At 38.1% G+C, this 18,673-nt stretch overlaps 1 protein-coding gene across 1 annotated transcript in view; it reads right to left on the bottom strand.

The window, feature by feature from the left end:
- The window catches only part of LOC102446022 (sodium channel protein type 2 subunit alpha), a 113,749-nt gene that overhangs the window by 53,571 nt on the left and 41,505 nt on the right, over nucleotides 1-18,673 (bottom strand). Inside the window, exons 8-15 of the mRNA XM_006137325.4 lie at nucleotides 12,361-12,424; nucleotides 11,561-11,702; nucleotides 10,332-10,538; nucleotides 7,509-7,802; nucleotides 5,839-6,186; nucleotides 4,624-4,756; nucleotides 2,815-3,053; nucleotides 795-968 (exon numbers count right to left, since the gene is read on the bottom strand). Coding sequence (XP_006137387.1) covers nucleotides 795-968; nucleotides 2,815-3,053; nucleotides 4,624-4,756; nucleotides 5,839-6,186; nucleotides 7,509-7,802; nucleotides 10,332-10,538; nucleotides 11,561-11,702; nucleotides 12,361-12,424 — 1,601 coding nt within the window. The remainder of the gene's footprint in view (nucleotides 1-794; nucleotides 969-2,814; nucleotides 3,054-4,623; nucleotides 4,757-5,838; nucleotides 6,187-7,508; nucleotides 7,803-10,331; nucleotides 10,539-11,560; nucleotides 11,703-12,360; nucleotides 12,425-18,673) is intronic.

Raw genomic sequence — 18,673 nt, 5'->3', positions numbered from 1 at the left:
TAGATGAGATGGCAAGAGCTGGTAACCATCTGCAGAGTAATTATGCGCACATATTTGTCCTTTCTCTCATTTGGCTATTGTATGGCAAAGGGGAGTCTTTGAATAAAGGGTCTTTACCAGGAAAATGTCCTTATACTGTGGGCAACTAAGCCAAGTGACAAAGTTTATAAATAATAAGCTAAACTGTATAAGCTTTATAAATTGTAGGAGAACTAGCTACACACAAAGCCTACATCTTCACTATGCGGAAGATCGACACTGCCGCTGTCAATCTTTCGGGGAGCAGGTATAGTGGAGACCTACTAAATTGAACTCAGGGGACACTGTCGTTGGCACCAGTACTCCTGTTCCTCACGAGGAGTAAGGAAGTCAATGGGAGTGTTTGCACCCATTGATCTTTTGCTGTGTGGACTGCGTGGAAACACGATTTAAGATACGTCAACTCCAGCTATATAATTAACGTAGCTCCATTAGATACTAGTATTGAAAAGGCTCTTATCTCACCAAAAGCAGTATCTGTGTGGACAATCACTTGAAGAAGAGAGTCAGATTACTAATGCATTGTGCAGATCGATGACATGCATGCAACCAGTGGCTGTGCTATTTATCAGTTTTAAAAAAAATTGGGTGATGAACTTCTGACTTGATCATGAGGATTTATTAGAGTACTTCTTTTGGAAAAATTAATATACACCAGATTTATAATATACAAAGAGAAAATTAAAAATGAAGCAGAATATTCACATGTATAAATACATAATGTAAAAACCTACAGTGTTTACTAATGTACTTACCAATCTGAATGATCTAAGAACAGATAATCCTTCTACATTTGCAAGACCAAGCTCCATTAAACTAAGGCTCACAATGAAACCATCAAAAATATTCCAGCCTTCTTGAAAATAATAATAAGGATCCTTGGCAATTATCTTGAGAAACATTTCCGCTGTGAAGATCCCAGTAAAGACCTAAAAGTAAAATTAATATTGGAGCATCTTTTAGATTAAAATAATAAAAAATGATGAATTTGACAAGTTATATGTTCCAGTGATTCTTACCATAAGAGGACTTTCTATGATAAACCCACATAACTTCTAAATACTTCCATTCACTAATTTAGCAACCAAATTGAGAAGTGAAGCTAAAGCATGCCTCACAACATTTAATTGCTAAATGGGAAACAGCAAAGAAGGGAAATAAGTCTTCTCTTCAAGCTGCTAATAAGCATGTATGCAGATTGTCACATAGACCCATTCTAGTCATTCCTGGTATCTATTCCTTCCTTCTCAAATGCAAACTTTGCTAAATTTCTTGAGATACAGCTAACCTTATTCAAAAGCAGATTTCTTCATTTTGACATAGACTTGTATTGAGGATGATTTACAGCAACCCTCCAACCCTGGGATGACCTCTAGAATGCACTGTCAACCCACTCTACCATCTTCCAAGATGTATTATGTTTTCCCCTGTGCATCTGTACCCAGTGCTTTCCAGGGGGTAGAACCATGGTCCTCTTCCTAGCTTTCCATGGGGGTTGCTAGCACATCAGGAAGAGTAGCAGGAAGTAGTTTCTATAGAAAAATTCAAACTAGTAATATGGTGAACATTTTTATTAGTAAGGGGATAATTAATCCACTGAAACAGCTTATCAACGGATGTGATTGATCTTCCATAATTTGGGATCTAATGATTGTTTTTCAAAAAGATCTAATTTGGCTACAAATAATTACACTAAAGGGTATGTCTAGACTACATGCCTCTGACGACAGAGGCACGTAGATTAGGCTACCCAGCATAGGAAAATGAAGTGGCAATTTAAATAATCGCTGCTTCATTTAAATTTAAATGGCTGCCATGTTGAGCCATCAGCTGTTTGTCGGCTCAGCGCGGTAGTCTGGATACTCTGCGGTCAACATCAAAGGCATTTGTCGACCTTCCAGGTAAACCTCATCCTAGGAGGCATACCTGGGAGGTCGACAAATGCCTTTGATGTCAACCGCGGAGCGTCCAGACAACCACGCTGAGCTGACAAACAGCTGATGGGCTCAGTGCGGCAGCCATTTAAATTTAAATGAAGCGTCGATTATTTAAATGCCTACATGCCTCTGTCGTCAGAGGCATGTAGTCTAGACATACCATAAATGCAGGACTCACCAGCTAAAATACCATGGCTGTGTATTATAGAAGGTCAACTATATTATCATAACTGTCCTTTTGAACTGTGTCTGGCTCTAGTGTAGAGGGTACAAGGTGGGGGAAGTTTCCTCTTCCCATTCTGACCCATATTCACCCATTCAAGGCCAAGCACATTCTGACCCTAAATCTGAAGTTCCACTGAACAAGAAAGTACCCCACAAACAAGCCATAGGGTGGGTATCTTGTAACCACATTGCTAATAATCCACAAGTGTGATCATCTGTACTTTGTCACATTACCATTTCTGGGAGCATGCCTTTCTGTGAGATCAGTGACAATTAAGGGAGACATTCAAAATATCAGAAAATTTTAAAGGACTTCTAGTGTCTGCTCCTTATTTGTTCTACAACTAGGAGCCATTTTGAAGGGGGATGAATTAAAACTTTTTACTAGCAATCTGTATAGGTAACACTGGAGATATGTTTTTGAGATCTTTTACAAACACTCCATTAAAGAAGAGACAAACAGTGTAGCTTAAATATACATAGTTAAACAAAGCTGCTTGTGAACATATCACAGGTGATACAAAATACCTTTGCAAGCCATGTTAAGGACACTCAGTAATTTCTTTTAAAGAGAAATGTATTTGTATGTCATGATACATTATGGAAGACTTACCAGATTTCCTACTGAAAGCACGTGACTAAACTGTTCCGTCATTGGATAATGCTCCATGGCCATAAATAATGTATTTAAAACAATGCAGATAGTAATAGCAAGATCGACAAATGGATCCATCACAATTAAATTTACAATATGTTTTACTTTTAACCATGGAGCACAGCAATCCCAGATCAAGCATGTGTTCGCAAATTTATACCAGCATGGTGGGCACTTCTGCCTGGATTCTTCAAGTTCTAGTGGAAAAGTATAAAACAAATTTTAAAAGAGAGCTCTTTATCGTATGTATCAAGTGGGTTTTGTTTTAAAGCCTAAGCATTCTCTTCAATGTTTAGGTGGCCTAATGGAATGATGAAACAGACCCCTTGAAACCCAGATTGATGTCCAGCCAAAGCAAAAGTTAAATAACTGAAATGAGGAACTTGACCTCATGTATTCTAAAACTGGTGTTAAAGGAACCCTGAATATTTCATTAATATAATAACCATTCACAAACCTGTAATCTACGAAAAAAGCAAAACACAGCTTTAATTCAAAGGAAACTATAGCAGAATTCTGGTGTACATGGAAGAGTAGCATAGTTCAAATTCCATCTTATCCTATGAAGAACTAATAATTTGATATTCTTATTCCAGCATGCCAGATGACACTGGATTATGGTCCAGAAGCATAAAATTCTAGGTCATGCTCATTTGGACTTGGCTACTGCACAGTTAGTCACTAAAATTACATCTCCAAACTTAAACTCACTAGATGAGATTTATTATAATTTTCCCTTGGAAAAAATGAACCTTATTTATACATTTATTTCTTCAGAAATAGTACATCTCACAAATCTGAACATGGGCTTGGGTCCTCTGACACAAAAACAGATGCAGCTCATGGTGATTTACAATAGGTGGAAGCAGGACCTACCTCTTAGATCATTCTGACAATGGCTTACTTCAGGTGTAGACACTAAAAGAGCTGGTTAATAATCAAAATAGTAATCTTCTTGTGCTATGGAACTAAATAACTTTCAGCTTAACTCTATATACATTTCCTTCTCAAAACTGGGCAACTCCTGCCCTTGGAAGCATGGATTTCTGAGGACCACCTGGTGCTATTATCACTGCAGATCCACCAGAGGTAGCACTGGTGGCAATGTTAGACACTGCAAACATACCTGATCTGAGCAGGGTTCCATGACATGGCAGCTAAAACACAAGTGGCTGCTCTAGCTAGCATTACTGTCTTTGCTGCCTCCCAATGAAATTGCATTTGCGAAAATAATAGTTGGAGATTTTATGTAAAATGTCAAGCATTGACACAGCCCTAGGCCATGTCTACACCAGGAGAACTTTATGGTATACTATAATGCCAATGCACTTCTGATGTAGGCACTTTGTACTGATAATAAAATCACTATCATGAGCAAAACAACCTGTACCATCAAAGCACAGCTTTGCTGATATAGCTACATTTACACTAAGGACATCTGCCAACAAACTACATCAGTCACAGATCTTTTCACACCCCAACTGACACAGCTATCCCAGCAGAAGTACTCAGTAAAGATTGGTCCTCAGTGACTTCCCCAATGTCAAACAGGAAGTTTGTGACAGAGCCAGGAATAGAAGCCTGGTGTTCTAAATCACTGTACTGTGCTTTAGCCATCACACCATCCCTTCCCATGTACACTTCTAGGTAAAGAAATCAAGTGTAGCAGAGTTTTTCTCTTTCCAGCTATTTATGAAAATTATTGTTCTTAATGCATCACAAATCAAAAACAAGACAAGGACATATACTTAATCATATCAAACATACCTTCCATTGTGTTTGTGAGTATGCTGGCTATACTCATTGCTCTTTGCCTTGCACTGGGCTCTGTCAGGAAATCCATAGAAACGTGGTAAGAACTTGTCCGTCTCTTTCTTAATTCCGTTTCTGTTGTGGTGCCCTGAAAATAAAATGCTGATAAAACAGACTATCACCATGTGTGTTGATTTAAGAAGTAAACACTGTATAGATTATATAAACATTTAGTAAGTTCCCAGGAAAATGAGAGTTGTATGGGTTCACATACTGATTTCATTTAGGTTCCAGTTCAGATAGAAATGTAACCACATACCTAACTTTCAGCATGTGAATAACCACATTGATTTTAATGGGACTACTTGTATGCTTAAAATTAAGCATGTTCTTACATACTTTGCTGCTTCAGGGGCCAATCATTCAATTTGCATTGAATTTGACTATTTTAAATTTTGAAAAAAAGTTCAACACAATTTGGCAGTGAGCTTTATCATAAATATCTTTCTAAGATATTGATGTGGCCATATCTTTTAATGAATCTGTGTCTGCACAGCCCATATGGACAGGCAGCTGTCTGCGCAAAAGGCCTATGTACACTTTGTTGGGCTGATTCTTCTTAATTCTTCTTAAGCCTTAATTTTCAAACCAAAATCAAGAATGGTATAATCACACTGAAATTTATACAAAAATGAACCTATAAGAAGCTAAAATTGGCAGAATAATGCTATCATAGCCCATTCAAGACAGAGACGGTATTTTATTGATAGGCATATGCATAATTAATGGAAAGTATACCATGGCTTAATTTATTCTGTTAATTATATACAACCCATTTATTATTTTTGTAATTTTTGACATCTATTTGATAAAGGATTGAAGAACTTAAATTTTCAGTTAAGATATATTGGCTATACAATAAAGCCATACATTTTGCTTGCGACATTATTTACTATTTTATCTTGTTAATTCCCACTATATTAAAAAGTATTATCAGGTATTTCATTACATATAGGAAGATAGATTTCAGTTTTTAGCCAGTGCCAAGAGGGGAGAATATTAAAGGTGTTAAAATATGCAGGATCATTCACAGCTTGATCAACCAGAGTTCATTCCCAAATTATTTTATTTTGTAAAAACACAAGGGGGTATAGTATGAAGAGTACATTTTGCCTCAACTATTAGAAATGTCTTTACAGTCATAAAACAGCCACTTCTGACAATGATTACCTCTGGGAGAAGCTGTCCAGTAGGTGACGTGAGAGCTGGAGGTCCTCCAACCAAAGAAACAACTCCATTGCAATCTACAGTGCTGTGCATCTTCCCATTTGCTGGAAGAACTGGTACCATCCTGGATGACCTACTAGCCTGACTAATGTTACTGTTGCGCCGTTCACCATGTCTGTGAGGAACAAAGAGAGAACCTCTTCTACTCTCATTGTCTTCAAAAGTGCTGTGTTCATCATCGGCAAAGTCATTTTCTGATCCTACATCCTTTGCTCGACCTCTGAAGCTGAAAAGACTTGTTCTGCTACTACGTCTTGGGGAGAACAGGGAGCCACGAATGCTCAGCAAAGACTAAAGAAAAAGAAAATTATACAATTAGTAGCTGATTTTTAAAAAATGTTTTCATGTGGAAAAATACGAAGTTAATATGTTATAAAGATTTATGTCATAGACAAAAAAAGAATTGCACGTGCACACACACACATGCTTTAGGTAGAGGTTGGGAGTAAAAGTAATCAGAGGAAGCACATAGTGGTTGCTGCTGTCCTTAGTTACTTTACCACTTAGAAAAATTAAATCAATTTAATTAGAGTAAAAGATGATGTTTAATGAAAATTCTTCTCTATTTCTCTGCATATTTTATTGCAGGCTGTTCATAAATTAATAAAACTGAAACTAGACTCTTAGTTATTCCTGCTTTCTCGGCATCCTTGATTGAATAAATTTTTGTAAATTTCATGGGCCCTAGTTTTTACTAATAGACAGCAAACAAATATGAGTTTGTTTTAAGAAATGCAAATATTTTCCTAGATACTATCCTTTTAGGTCCCAATCCTTCAAAGAGTTCTCAGAGGATTTTAATGTTTGCAATTCCTTACGCAAATGCTAACAAGGTTCATCTTGTGAAGACATATGTGCATATGAATACCTTTACGTGTGTGAGTAGTCCCAATGAATTTGATGTGGCTACTCATGAGAGTAAATTTATTCATATGGATAAGTCTTTTCAGATTCACACCTCACATTAAACAATCCTGTAGCCTTTTAAGCATGTGTGCAGCTTATTTGAATACACCTCTTGACTTGAATGATTATGCATTGTCATCCTTATATGGTTTAATTAGAAACACTATGGCCTTGTCTACTCTGATAGTAGCATATAGGCAACATGTAGCCAACAGCTGCAGTGAAAAAAAGGCTTTGTCTACATGTCTGTGTGTAACTTCGCATGGCAAAGAAATGCTCTGGCAGCAGGAAGGTAGAGGGATGATTACACTGCTATTTTTAGCAGTGTAGAGTTGTTTAGAGAGTAGGTAAAAGATATACCATAAAGTCCTGGCAGGTCTTTTCTCTACTATTCTAAGCAATGACTCATCAACTACATTGCTGTTTATACCTAGGGGGTTGTGTGTGTGTGCAGTGTCTGTAGTCTACATAACACCATAAGTGTAGACATAACCTTTACTGCTGGAGTGATACTGCCTTGTGTTGTTATTATATTCACTATAAGTGTGTAACAAAAAGTCCTGGACATTTGAAATGACATTGAAAATCCTGTGACACACCTTCAAGAATAAGGATGTTAACCTTGTGTCCTTACCAATACTGCACTCTCCATGACAAATGGATTATGATGCAAGAAAGACACAGTTTAATGGATATTACTACGGTACCTGGTGTGGAGAAGAGAACCTCTTTTCATATGTCAGCCTGTTCCCTTCAATAGAGAATCGGAAACCTTTCCTTCTGATGCTATCTTCTGATTCAGATTTGTGAAATTCTTCCTCATCTTTCTCCTCTCCTTCAGACTGCTCTTTCTGTTTTCTCTTCTTCCTTCTGTTCCTTCTCTCTTTAGCACTCTTTGAACTTAATTTTGATGCTTCAGAAGAACTTTCAGAGAATCCTCCTACTCCACCTACTCCACTGAACTCTCTTGTTTCAGCTGCTAGTGCAGCAGCTGCTGCTGCCTGTGTGTCAAAAAGTTACACATAATTACACTGTACAACATTAACATTTTAAAATTTATTTTAAAGTGAGTGAATTTGATATTTGTGAAAGTGAAGCACAGATGCCGCTTCATAAAGTATGGCATATTGCACAAAGCACCTTTTTGGTAATATACAAGGAATAACATTTCACCAATTTACTACAATCCAGACCAAAAGTGGCTCTGATATTCTAGCCCTGAACCCAACAAGGAGTAGAGAAGTTCAGAAGAAAACTGCATTATTGGAACAATATAGGTGAACAATCATTTTTCCAACAGTTTTTGTTGGATTGAAGAAAAGAGAGCAATATAGCATTTTTGCAATGAATTCTTCCCCTTGTAAATCTTAACCAGCAGACAAACTATACAAAGTTCAGGAAATGTAGACTCAGAGCAAAGAAAATATAAGCAAATATCCTCAGTATCAGGGGGATAACATTTCTATAAATAATTTTTGCTTGGTCCTAAATGAATTTATGGATAGTCACCAACTCCTTAATTGACTAGGAATGTCCAGTGACATCACTCCAGGAAATGGTCTTCATAAAATTCAGTTAAACTACTTTCCACAGCAACCCTGACACCACTTAGAATCTCAAAGTTTTTGACTAAATAAGTGCTTTTTCGAAAAGCTGCAGTCAGTACCAGCCTTTTCTAGAAGGCACAGCTCAGCTAATCTTTAACCAGACCCTTACCAGGAAGGTATAGATCAACTCTAGCCACTGGCCAGGAATATGATGTCAGCCAATCAACTAGTCCATCAGGCCAGGTCTACACTGATGGAGAAAATCGATGTAAGATACACAATTCCAGCTCTGACAATTGCACAGCTGGAGTTGACATACCTCATATTGATTTTCTGGGAGTGCCTATGAGGAGTAACATGCTTGATGGGGTGCCATCAGTATTCAATTTAGCAGGTTAATCCAGCAGTAAGTAGAGACAAGCCCTTGTGGAGCGTGAGAGGCTTCAAAAGTATGACCCAAAGATTCATGGACTCTAATAATCTAGTCTGGCCTCCAGTATAACACAAGCCATAGAACTTCCCCAAAATAATTTCTAGAAAAACATCTAGTCTTGATTTAAAAATTGTCAGTGATGGAGAATCAACTATAACCCCTGATAAATTGTTCTAACAACTAATTACACTCACCATTGAAAATGTATGTATTTTTTCAAGTCTGATTCCAAGTGATGCAACACTAGTGTAGTGTTCCATTAATTGGAACCAGACTGGAAAAAATACATACATTTTCTACTACTTGAGTGGGAAGCACTGACCACAAAATAAGTAAGAGTATGTCTACACTAGGCACCCTAGTTCAAACTAGGGTGACTAATGTAGTCATTCAAACTTGCAAATGAAGCCTGGGATTTAAATATCCCGGGCTTCATTTGCATGTTCCCGGGCGCCGCCATTTTTAAATGCCCGGTAGTTCGAACTACCTGCCCGCGGCTACACGTGGCACGGGCTAGGTAGTTTGAATTAAAGCTCCTAATTTGAACTACCATTACTCCTCATTGCAGTAGTAACGGTAGTTCGGATTAGGAGCTTTAATTCGAACTACCTAGCCCATGCCACGTGTAGCTGCAGGCATTTAAAAATGGCGGCACCCAGGAACATGCAAATGAAGCCTGGGATATTTAAATCTGGGCTTCATTTGCAAGTTCGAATGACTACATTAGCCACTCTAGTTCAAACTAGGGTGGCAGTGTAGACATACCCTAAGTTTTCTTTAGGCCTGCAGTTCTATTGCAATTTTCTGCTCAATCTGGGGAAAGTGAGGGAAGTAAGAGAAGCAGTCATAAATGACAAATGTTGCCATTTTCACAGACAGATATTTCTCCCGAGTTACATTCAAGAATGTAATAGTCAGTTAGTTGGAAATAATTAATGTATCAGAACCAGTGTTTTATTCACATTTTCACCCGAGACTTCAATCTCCAGTGTCTCTACACAGTCAGTTTTCTTTACCAGATTTGTAACTAATCAACAGATTTTCATTTAGGTGTAGCCTTGAGTAAGGAGTAGAGCAAAGTCATTATCTCTCTATTGCCAGAGGGGCCAAAAGACTTGCCCTTGGGCAAGGTTGTGGGAGCCAACTCTGTACCCCTAGAAGGGGTGGGGTCTTGGGTGGAAGGAGCAGAGCTGAGGCAGCCAGCTCTCAGCATTGTCCAGAGTGCACCATGCCACACCCCTGCCCTCTCCCCAATGCAGCCCTGAGAGTTGCCTGGAACATGCCATGCAGAACTCTAGCAGCAATTTAAAGAGTGAAGGACTCCAACAGCAGCTGGAACCCCAGGCCCTTTCAAATTGCTGAGCTCTGGAGCAGTTGCACCTTTCCCATAGGTGGGTGTATCTATTGCTCATCCTTGTTCAGGGGATGTGTTTGTTGTGTGGGGAAGTAATTTACTATTGTGAAGGGAGGCAGGGTTTTTCTCTTGTGCATCTGAAAAGGACCAGTGCATAATCTTGGATTAAAAGAGCAATTTTAGATTAAAAAGGTACCTGAGCTTCTTCTTGTTGTTTTTTCAGCTGTTCAAGCATCTGCTGAAATTCTGCCTCCTTCTGCTCTGCTTCTTCCATGGTTGCTTGATTTTGTTCTTCATAGGCCATGGCAACCACAGCCAGGATCAAATTAATCAGATAGAAAGAGCCCAGAAAAATCACCAGGACAAAAAATATCATGTACGTTTTGCCAGCAGCACGTAGTGTCTGAGGAAAAAAGAAATAACCAGTGTTCTCAGTTTTTTATAGTTACGACATAGTCTGGTGAACTGTCCATACTTAGTGCACAGTTCTATTATAATAGGAGTTATTGTGTTGGCACAACTGATTTTAGATCACTCATATAGTTTTGCCATATACAAATATTTTGTCATATTCTGTTCATAAGTGCAAAATTAGAGTTACATGGGCTTTGCACAAGAATCACTTTTGGGGTTAAGGTAAATAAGATTCTGCTACTCAGCTGCATCAAAACTTCAAATTTGAAACTGTACTACAGTGGGTTTTTATCCTGTACTGTAGAAGTACACTACACTATGCAGAGGTACATAGCAGAAGGCTCACATCTTATCCTTCCACACCCAACGAGGTTAGAGACAGGATGTATCCTTTAAGGAGGAACCATGGTCTAGTAACATTAGTTTGGGAGTCAGACATAACTCTGGTATTAACTGACTGTGTTTTACAATAGTGATAGAAATGTAGCCGTGTTAGTCTGGGGTAGCTGAAGCAAAATGCAGGACAATGTAGCACTTTAAAGACTAACAAGATGGTTTATTAGATGATGAGCTTTCGTGGGCCAGACCCACTTCCTCAGATCAAATAGTGGAAGAAAGTAGTCACAACCATATATACCAAAGGATACAATTAAAAAAATGAACAAATATGAAAAGGACAAATCACATTGCAGAACAGGAGGGGGATGCGGGGGGGGGGGGGGGGGAAGGAAGGAAGGTAAGTGTCTGTGAATTGATGATATTAAAGGTAGGGAGAGTGGGATGTTTGTGAGTTAATGGTATTAGAGGTGATAATTGGGGAAACTATCTTGGTAATGGGTGAGATAGTTCAAATGTTTGTTGAGTCCTTTTTGGAAAGTGTCGAATTTTAACATGAATGACAGTTCAGAGGATTCCCTTTCAAGTGCAGATGTACGTGGATGAAAGACAGTATGTAAACCCTATGTTGTAGTTATAGCAGAGGTAATAGTGTTTATTTTAGTGGATCCTCACCAGCTGATAAAGATTCTCCCAAAAGTCCTGAGTCATCAGTCGAAACAGTGACAAGAATGCCCAGCTGAATGTGTCAAAGCTTGTGTAGCCATAGTTGGGGTTTCTACCAGCTTTCACACATATATATCCTTCCGGACATTGACTGCCAAAAGAAGAAGAAATGCTAATTGAAACAGATACTCCAAATCATTACACACCACAGTACAGCACAAAACTGTTTAGGAGTATGAGTGGTCAACATGCAGGCAGTTACTCAGGATGAAATTATTATCAGATAACATTGTACTCTACAAAACAATCCAATAAAGACTACTGTAAGGTTAACTAAGATCAAACAAATTAGAAAAGTAAAAAGTATGTTATTTTCTAACAACACTTCAGTGCTTTCATAATAAAATGTATAATAAACTATCTTTCCCATTCATGCTCTTGCAGCTCACAAGTTTGTCAGTTGTCAGCACATCTCCTGTGGAAATGCAAAAAAGTTACCGCTTGCATGGCTGATAATAAGGACACTACTCAGATGGCAATAAATGTTTATGCTTAAAGAATGTGAAAGGCTACTTTTGGGAACTGAGGCTAACGTGACACACTTAGATAGGACCTTTGCAAATTCAAATTATGTTGATGCCGATACTCAGAAATCCAGTATCATACTCCAGAAACTTCATTGATTTGAAATAATACACTGTGAAAGAGACTACAGTAGGTTTTCCGGTTGAATTTTCCTGAATTAATTTTATACATATAACTTCTTTCATCACTGATAATAAATCATAAGTAATAAGACATTTTCTTACCCTGCATCTGAGCTATTGCCACATAGCAGAGCATCATTTTGTCCTTCCAAAAAGTAAAAATGACCTATTTAAAAAAGGGAAAGAGGTGGAGACAAGTGAGATGAATACATTGGAAAAAACTATTTAGTCACCACATAAAGAAACCATTTAAATCTAAATTTAAGCTTACAATATATAAACTTGTGTTTTACAGGAAATGAATATAATCACAACATGGAAACCAGAAACACAATTTCAATAGAAAAAGCTTATAATTTTAGAGCCAGAGGAATTAGCGAAAATAATATTTTTGACAAACAAAAGATTTTCTTAAAAAACAACAAATAGTCTAGTAGCCCCTTAAAGACTAACAAAATAACCAATAAGTTTCTGGACTGCATTGGAGACAACTTTCTGTTTCAGAAGGTTGAAAAAGCTACCAGAGGAGAAGCTGTTCTGGATTTGATTTTAACAAATAGGGAGGAACTAGTTGAGAACTTGAAAGTGGAAGACAGTTTGGGGTTCAGTGATCATGAAATAATAGAGTTCATGATCTTAAGGAAAGGTAGAAGGGAGACCAGCACAATTGAGGTAATGGATTTCAGGAAGGCAGATTTTGATAAGCTCAGAGAACTTGTAGGTAAGGTCCCATGGGAAGCAAGACTGAAGGGAAAAACAACTGAGGAGAGTTGGAAGTATTTCAAAGGGACGTTGTTAAGGACCCAAAACTAAACAATTCCGCTGTGTAGGAAAGATAGAAAATATGGCAAAAGACCAGCTTGGCTTAACAAGGAGATCTTGCATGATCTCAAAATAAAAAAAGGAGTCCTATAAAAAATGGAAACTAGGACAAATAACAAAGGATGAATATAGGCAAGCAACACGGGAATGCAGGGGCAAGATTAGAAAGGCAAAGGCACAAAATGAGATCAAACTAGCTACAGGCATAAAGGGAAACAAGACCTTTTATAAATACATTAGAAGCAAGAGGAAGACCAAGGACAGGGTAGGCCCACTGCTTAGTGAGGAGGGAGAAGCAGTAACAGGGAACTTGGAAATGGCGGAGATGCTCAATGACTTCTTTGTTTCGGTCTTCACCGAGAAGTCTGGAGGTGTGCCTAACGTAGTGACTACAAGCAGAGAGAGGGTAAGTTTAGAAGATAGGATACACAAAGAACAAGTTAAAAATCACTTAGGAAAGTTAGATGTCAGCAAGTCACCAGGTCCTGATTAAATGCATCCCAGGATACTCAACGAGCTGATAGAGGAGGTATCTGAGCCTTTAGCTATGATCTTTGAAAAATCATGGAAGACAGGGGAGATTCCAGAAGACTGGAAAAGGGCAAATATCGTGCCCATCTATAAAAAGGGGAATAAGAACAACCCAGGAAACTACAGACCGGTCAGTTTAATGTCTGTCCCAGGGAAGATAATGGAGCATGTAATTAAGGAAATCATATGCAACACTTGGAAGGTAATAAAGTGATAGGGAATAGCCAGCATGGGTTTGTGAAGAACAAGTCATGCCAAACTAATCTGATCACTTTCTTTGATAGGATAACGAGCCTTGTGGATAAGGGAGAAGTGGTGGATGTCATATACCTAGACTTTAGTAAGGCATTTGATGCGGTCTCGCGTGATATTCTTATTGATAAACTAGGCAAATATAACTTAGATAGGGCCATGATAAGGTGGGTGCATAATTGGCTGGATAACCGTAGTCAGAGAGTTGTTGTTAATGGTGCTAAATCATGCTGGAAAGGGATAACAAGTGGAGTTCCGCAAGGGTCTGTTTTGGGACCCGTACTGTTCAATATCTTCATCAATGATGAAGATATTGGGATAGAGAGTACGCTTATTAAGTTTGCAGATGATACCAAACTGGGTGGGGTTGCAACTTCTTTGGAGGATAGGGACATAATTCAAAATGACCTTAGCAAGTTAGAGAAATGGTCAGAGGTAAACAGGATGAAGTTTAATGAAGAGAAATTCAAAGTGCTCCACTTAGGAAGGAACAAACAGTTTCATACATACAAGATGGGAAGCGACTGTCTAGGAAGGAGCATGGCGGAAAGGGATCTAGGGGTCATAGTGGACCACAAGTTGAATATGAGTCAACAGTGTGATGCTGTTGCAAAAAAAGCAAATATGATTCTAGGTTGTATCAACAGGTGTGTTGTAAGCAAAACTCGTGAAGTCATTCTGCCGCTCTACTCTGCACTAGTTAGGCCTCAGCTGGAGTACTGTGTCCAGTTCTGGGTGCCACATTTCAAGAAAGATGTGGAGAAATTGGAAAGGGTACAGAGAAGAGAGAAAGAATGATTAAAGGTCTAGAGAACATGACCTATGAAGCCAGGCTTCATGAACTGGGCTTGTTTAGTTTGGAAAAAGAAGATTAAGGGGGGACATGATAGCGGTTTTCAAATATCTAAAAGGGTGTCACAAGGAGGAAGGAGAAAATTTGTTCCTCTTGGTTTCTGAGGACAGGACAAGGAGTAATGGGCTTAAAGTGCAGCAAGGGAGGTTTAGATTGGACATTAGGAAAAAATTCCTAACTGTCAGGGTGGTCAAATATTGGAATAAATTGCCAAGGGAGGTGGTGGAATCTCCCTCTCTGGAGATATTTAAGAACAGGTTAGATAGACATCTGTCAGGGATGGTGTAGACGGAGCTTGGTCCTGCCTTGAGGGCGGGGGGCTGGACTCGATGACCTCTCGAGGTCCCTTCCAGTCCTATGATTCTATGAAAACATGTAGATGGTATCATGAGCTTTCGTGGGCAAAATCCATTTCTTCAGATGACTGGAGTATAATAAGTCCAGATCCAAGAATAAATAAGGGAAGGTGGGGGGGAGAAGAAGGAAAAGATTTTCTAACAAGCACAGAAGATGCTTAATACAAGCAATAGTACAGTAGCATGTCATTAAGCCATACAAATGATTTTGAGACCCTCTGTGGATTACCACATTTTATACATTTGCAAATAACTGACAAATACCATGAAAAAAATAAAGGATGCTGAATTAATAAAATTTTATTGTCCATATATTTTATGTTAATTATTTATGAGACTTCATAGATAGCTATAAAGATAATCAAAATTCAGTCCTTTAAAGCCAATAAATTGATGAAACAGCACATTAGCAAAGAGATAGATTGTGCAACTCTTACTCGTACCGATGAGCACTTATTGTATCAATCAGCCCCATTATCATAAATAGGATAATTTTTAAAATAAATGCTCATCAATGTGAGTAAGGATTGCACAATCCAGCTCAATGAAAAGGCAAAGAACTGTTTGCTGAAAATTCTAATGGAAACAAAAGAGGTTGGAATGTACTGTTTGGAATTAGCAAGAATTTTTTTTATTTCTCTTGAACAACATACCCCGATATCTTTTTTTTTTAATCTAAAGGCTCTCAGGAGTAAGGGGAATAGAGAATACTCATATCTGTAAGCAAAACCAAAAAACAGCTATTCTTTGTGAGCATTCATGGGTAAAATTGCATTTCTCATGTGCTTCCTACCAGATAGATGTAACTAGCCTTTTGACCTTTTGTCCCACTGTTAATTTACTTATGATGGACTATTGACCATGCTTAGTGTAGAATAAAACTATGCTAAGAGGAAAACTGGCCTTGAGGTATCGCTTGCTGTTATAAAATCACATGATACCCCACAAGCAACATATTGGGCCAGAGGGATAATTAATCTTAAAATGCCAATGGCAGTAAAAATCAGTTTGATTTATAAAAGACAACTCATTTTACTAATGAAGAAATGTCTGGAAAATGTAGACCATGGAAATGTACGATGGACTTAGAGACTCTGATATCTAGCCTAACTACTATGCTAATAGCAGTAAACAGTAACTGACAATTTAAACACATTGGCTAACAATGAGAATAATGTGAGGTGTAATGGAAGGGTCAGAATTCTTAATATCCCTAAGGCAGGTTCTTGCCCCCCCAGTCAAGTGGTGCAAAAGAAATGGCAATTTACCCTGTCTTCCCTGTTTGGATTGGGAATCTCGAATAGGTGTAGAATTGGCAGAGCTAGCACAACTCTTGGTATGGGTGGCAAAGAGGAGAAATAACCAGAGTGAGATGTTTTCTGGATACCAGAAAGAAGGTGGCCCTTTATGTCTATACTGTTTTAAAACTTACCGTAGTGAATCTCAGAGACCAGGTCTACAGATTCGGGTCAGGGCTATGGTGCTAAAAACTGTTGTGTAGATGTTTAGGTTTGGACTAGAGCACAAGTTCCTAAATCCAGATATGGGAGTGGGTTTCACAGAGCCAGAGCTCCAGTCCAGGCCACAATATTTTTGTGCCATAATGTGAGCCCAAGTCTGTAGACGCAGGCGCTGAGATTCACTGCTGCAGGTTTTAATATGCAGTGTATACTTACCCTTATGAACCACTGCCAGCTGGGCCAAGTTTAACCAGAGAATCAGGGCACTGTAACCAGCTCCTTGACCACATCTCTACATTACTGCAATCAGCATAAGTTGGCCACAATAGAGTTTTAATATAAACATAGACAGACAACGAGCAGATCTTATGCCCCAGATGTCTTAAAGAAAAACTGTATTTTCACTGTAGGGGGGTCATCTAATAACTTTATTCAGAGAGGAAGGATGGTGCAGTAATTAGGACACTAGCCTGGGACTCAGGAAATTTAGATACAATTTTCTGCTCTAGCACAGACTTCCTGTATAACCTAACAGCCTAATGTTAAAAAGTGTTTAGGTACCTACTGTGGATTTTAAAAAGTGCCCAGGTGCTTAATTCCCATTTATTACAATGGGACTTAGGCACTTTTCTAAATCTCATTAGGTGCTTATCTGCATCTTTTACGCAGATAACTGTGAAAAAACCTGGCTCTTACTCTCGGGACTCAGTTCTCAGTGTAAAATGGAGATAATAGTACAGTCAGGGACACTGAGAGGATAAATATATTACAAGATTGTGTAGCATTGAAAGACTGCAGAAAGAGGGGCTAAATATATAAGACATGATCCAATTACAATGTAAACTTGATTGTAAATATAAAAAATAGATAATTAACAATCAGAAAATGAGCTAATATTTTGCCAATAATGATATAAATTAGGACAAAGGAAATACAGCTCACCATGTCAATGCAAGACAAAGACTTAGAATTGTCTAGACTAATTCTTATGATTTGTATTAACATTTTCTATTTGTTAATATAAGAGTTTGTGTTTTTAACCAGCTGCCTATTTGAGAGAGTGCAAAAGCAGTACTGGTTCCTGTACCATCATTTATATCATTATGCAAGTAATAGGATATTGATAGTAAAGTGTTAGGTCATTGATTTATTCAGGTTATAAATAAATGAACAGCTGTCTAATATGCAAACTCTTGCTTATTCCTCTAAATTAAGACTCAGATGGAGGGATTAGTTGTATTCCCTCTAAGTCATCTTTAAGAATTTTTAAGGGAAATTATAACATGAGGAGATAACATGATGATTATTTATTAAGGAGGAATTTTAATCCACACTGATACTGATTATTTATTTATACATAATGCCTTCTTTAGTTGTACCAGAACTACCAGAACTTTTATCTTAATGGAAAGACAACAGAACCATACTTTTCTATAATAATAGAAATGTAGCCATGTTAGTCTGGTCTAGCTGAAACAAAAAACAGGACTATGTAGCACTTTAAAGACTAACAAGATGGTTTATTAGGTGACACTTCGCCAAAGAATCAATGCACACAAAACAGATACTAGACAGGATCACAAAGAAAAAACAGTTTCTTGCCATTTCAACCAGAAAGGGCATTGTCCCAAGGACTTAACTACCTGCATCCTACTTCAAAGACATTTTAACACTAGACTTGAAAGACAATCCTCTGAACTGTCATTCAGGCTTAAATTTGGAACTTTACACCTAGCTCTTAACAAGGATGCTAATTATCGTACCCATTACAAAGATAGCTTAAAATTTTAAAATGGAGATTGCTTATCTCCTAGAACTGGAATGGACCTTGAAATGTCATTGAGTCCAGTCCCCTGCCTTCACAGCAGGACCAAGAACCACCCCTGGCAAATTTTTGCCCAAATCCCTAAATGGCCTCCACAAAAATTGAACTCACAACCCTGGGTTTAGCAGGCCAATGCGCAAACCATTGAGCTATCCCTCCTGTCTCTTCCCCTGTTGTCACCTCTAATATTAGCTCAAAGACACTTATCTCCCCCTCATCCCCCTTCTATTCTGAAATTTGATTTGTCCTTTTCATATGTGTTCTTTTTTTTTATTGTATCCTTTGGTACATATGGTCATGCCAATTTTCTTCCACT

The sequence above is a fragment of the Pelodiscus sinensis genome, chromosome 7, assembly GCF_049634645.1.
Source record: "Pelodiscus sinensis isolate JC-2024 chromosome 7, ASM4963464v1, whole genome shotgun sequence".
NCBI classification, from domain to species: Eukaryota; Metazoa; Chordata; order Testudines; family Trionychidae; genus Pelodiscus; species Pelodiscus sinensis.
The sequence above is the reverse complement of the archived record's forward strand: the minus strand, read 5'-3'. Positions and strand labels throughout refer to the sequence as shown.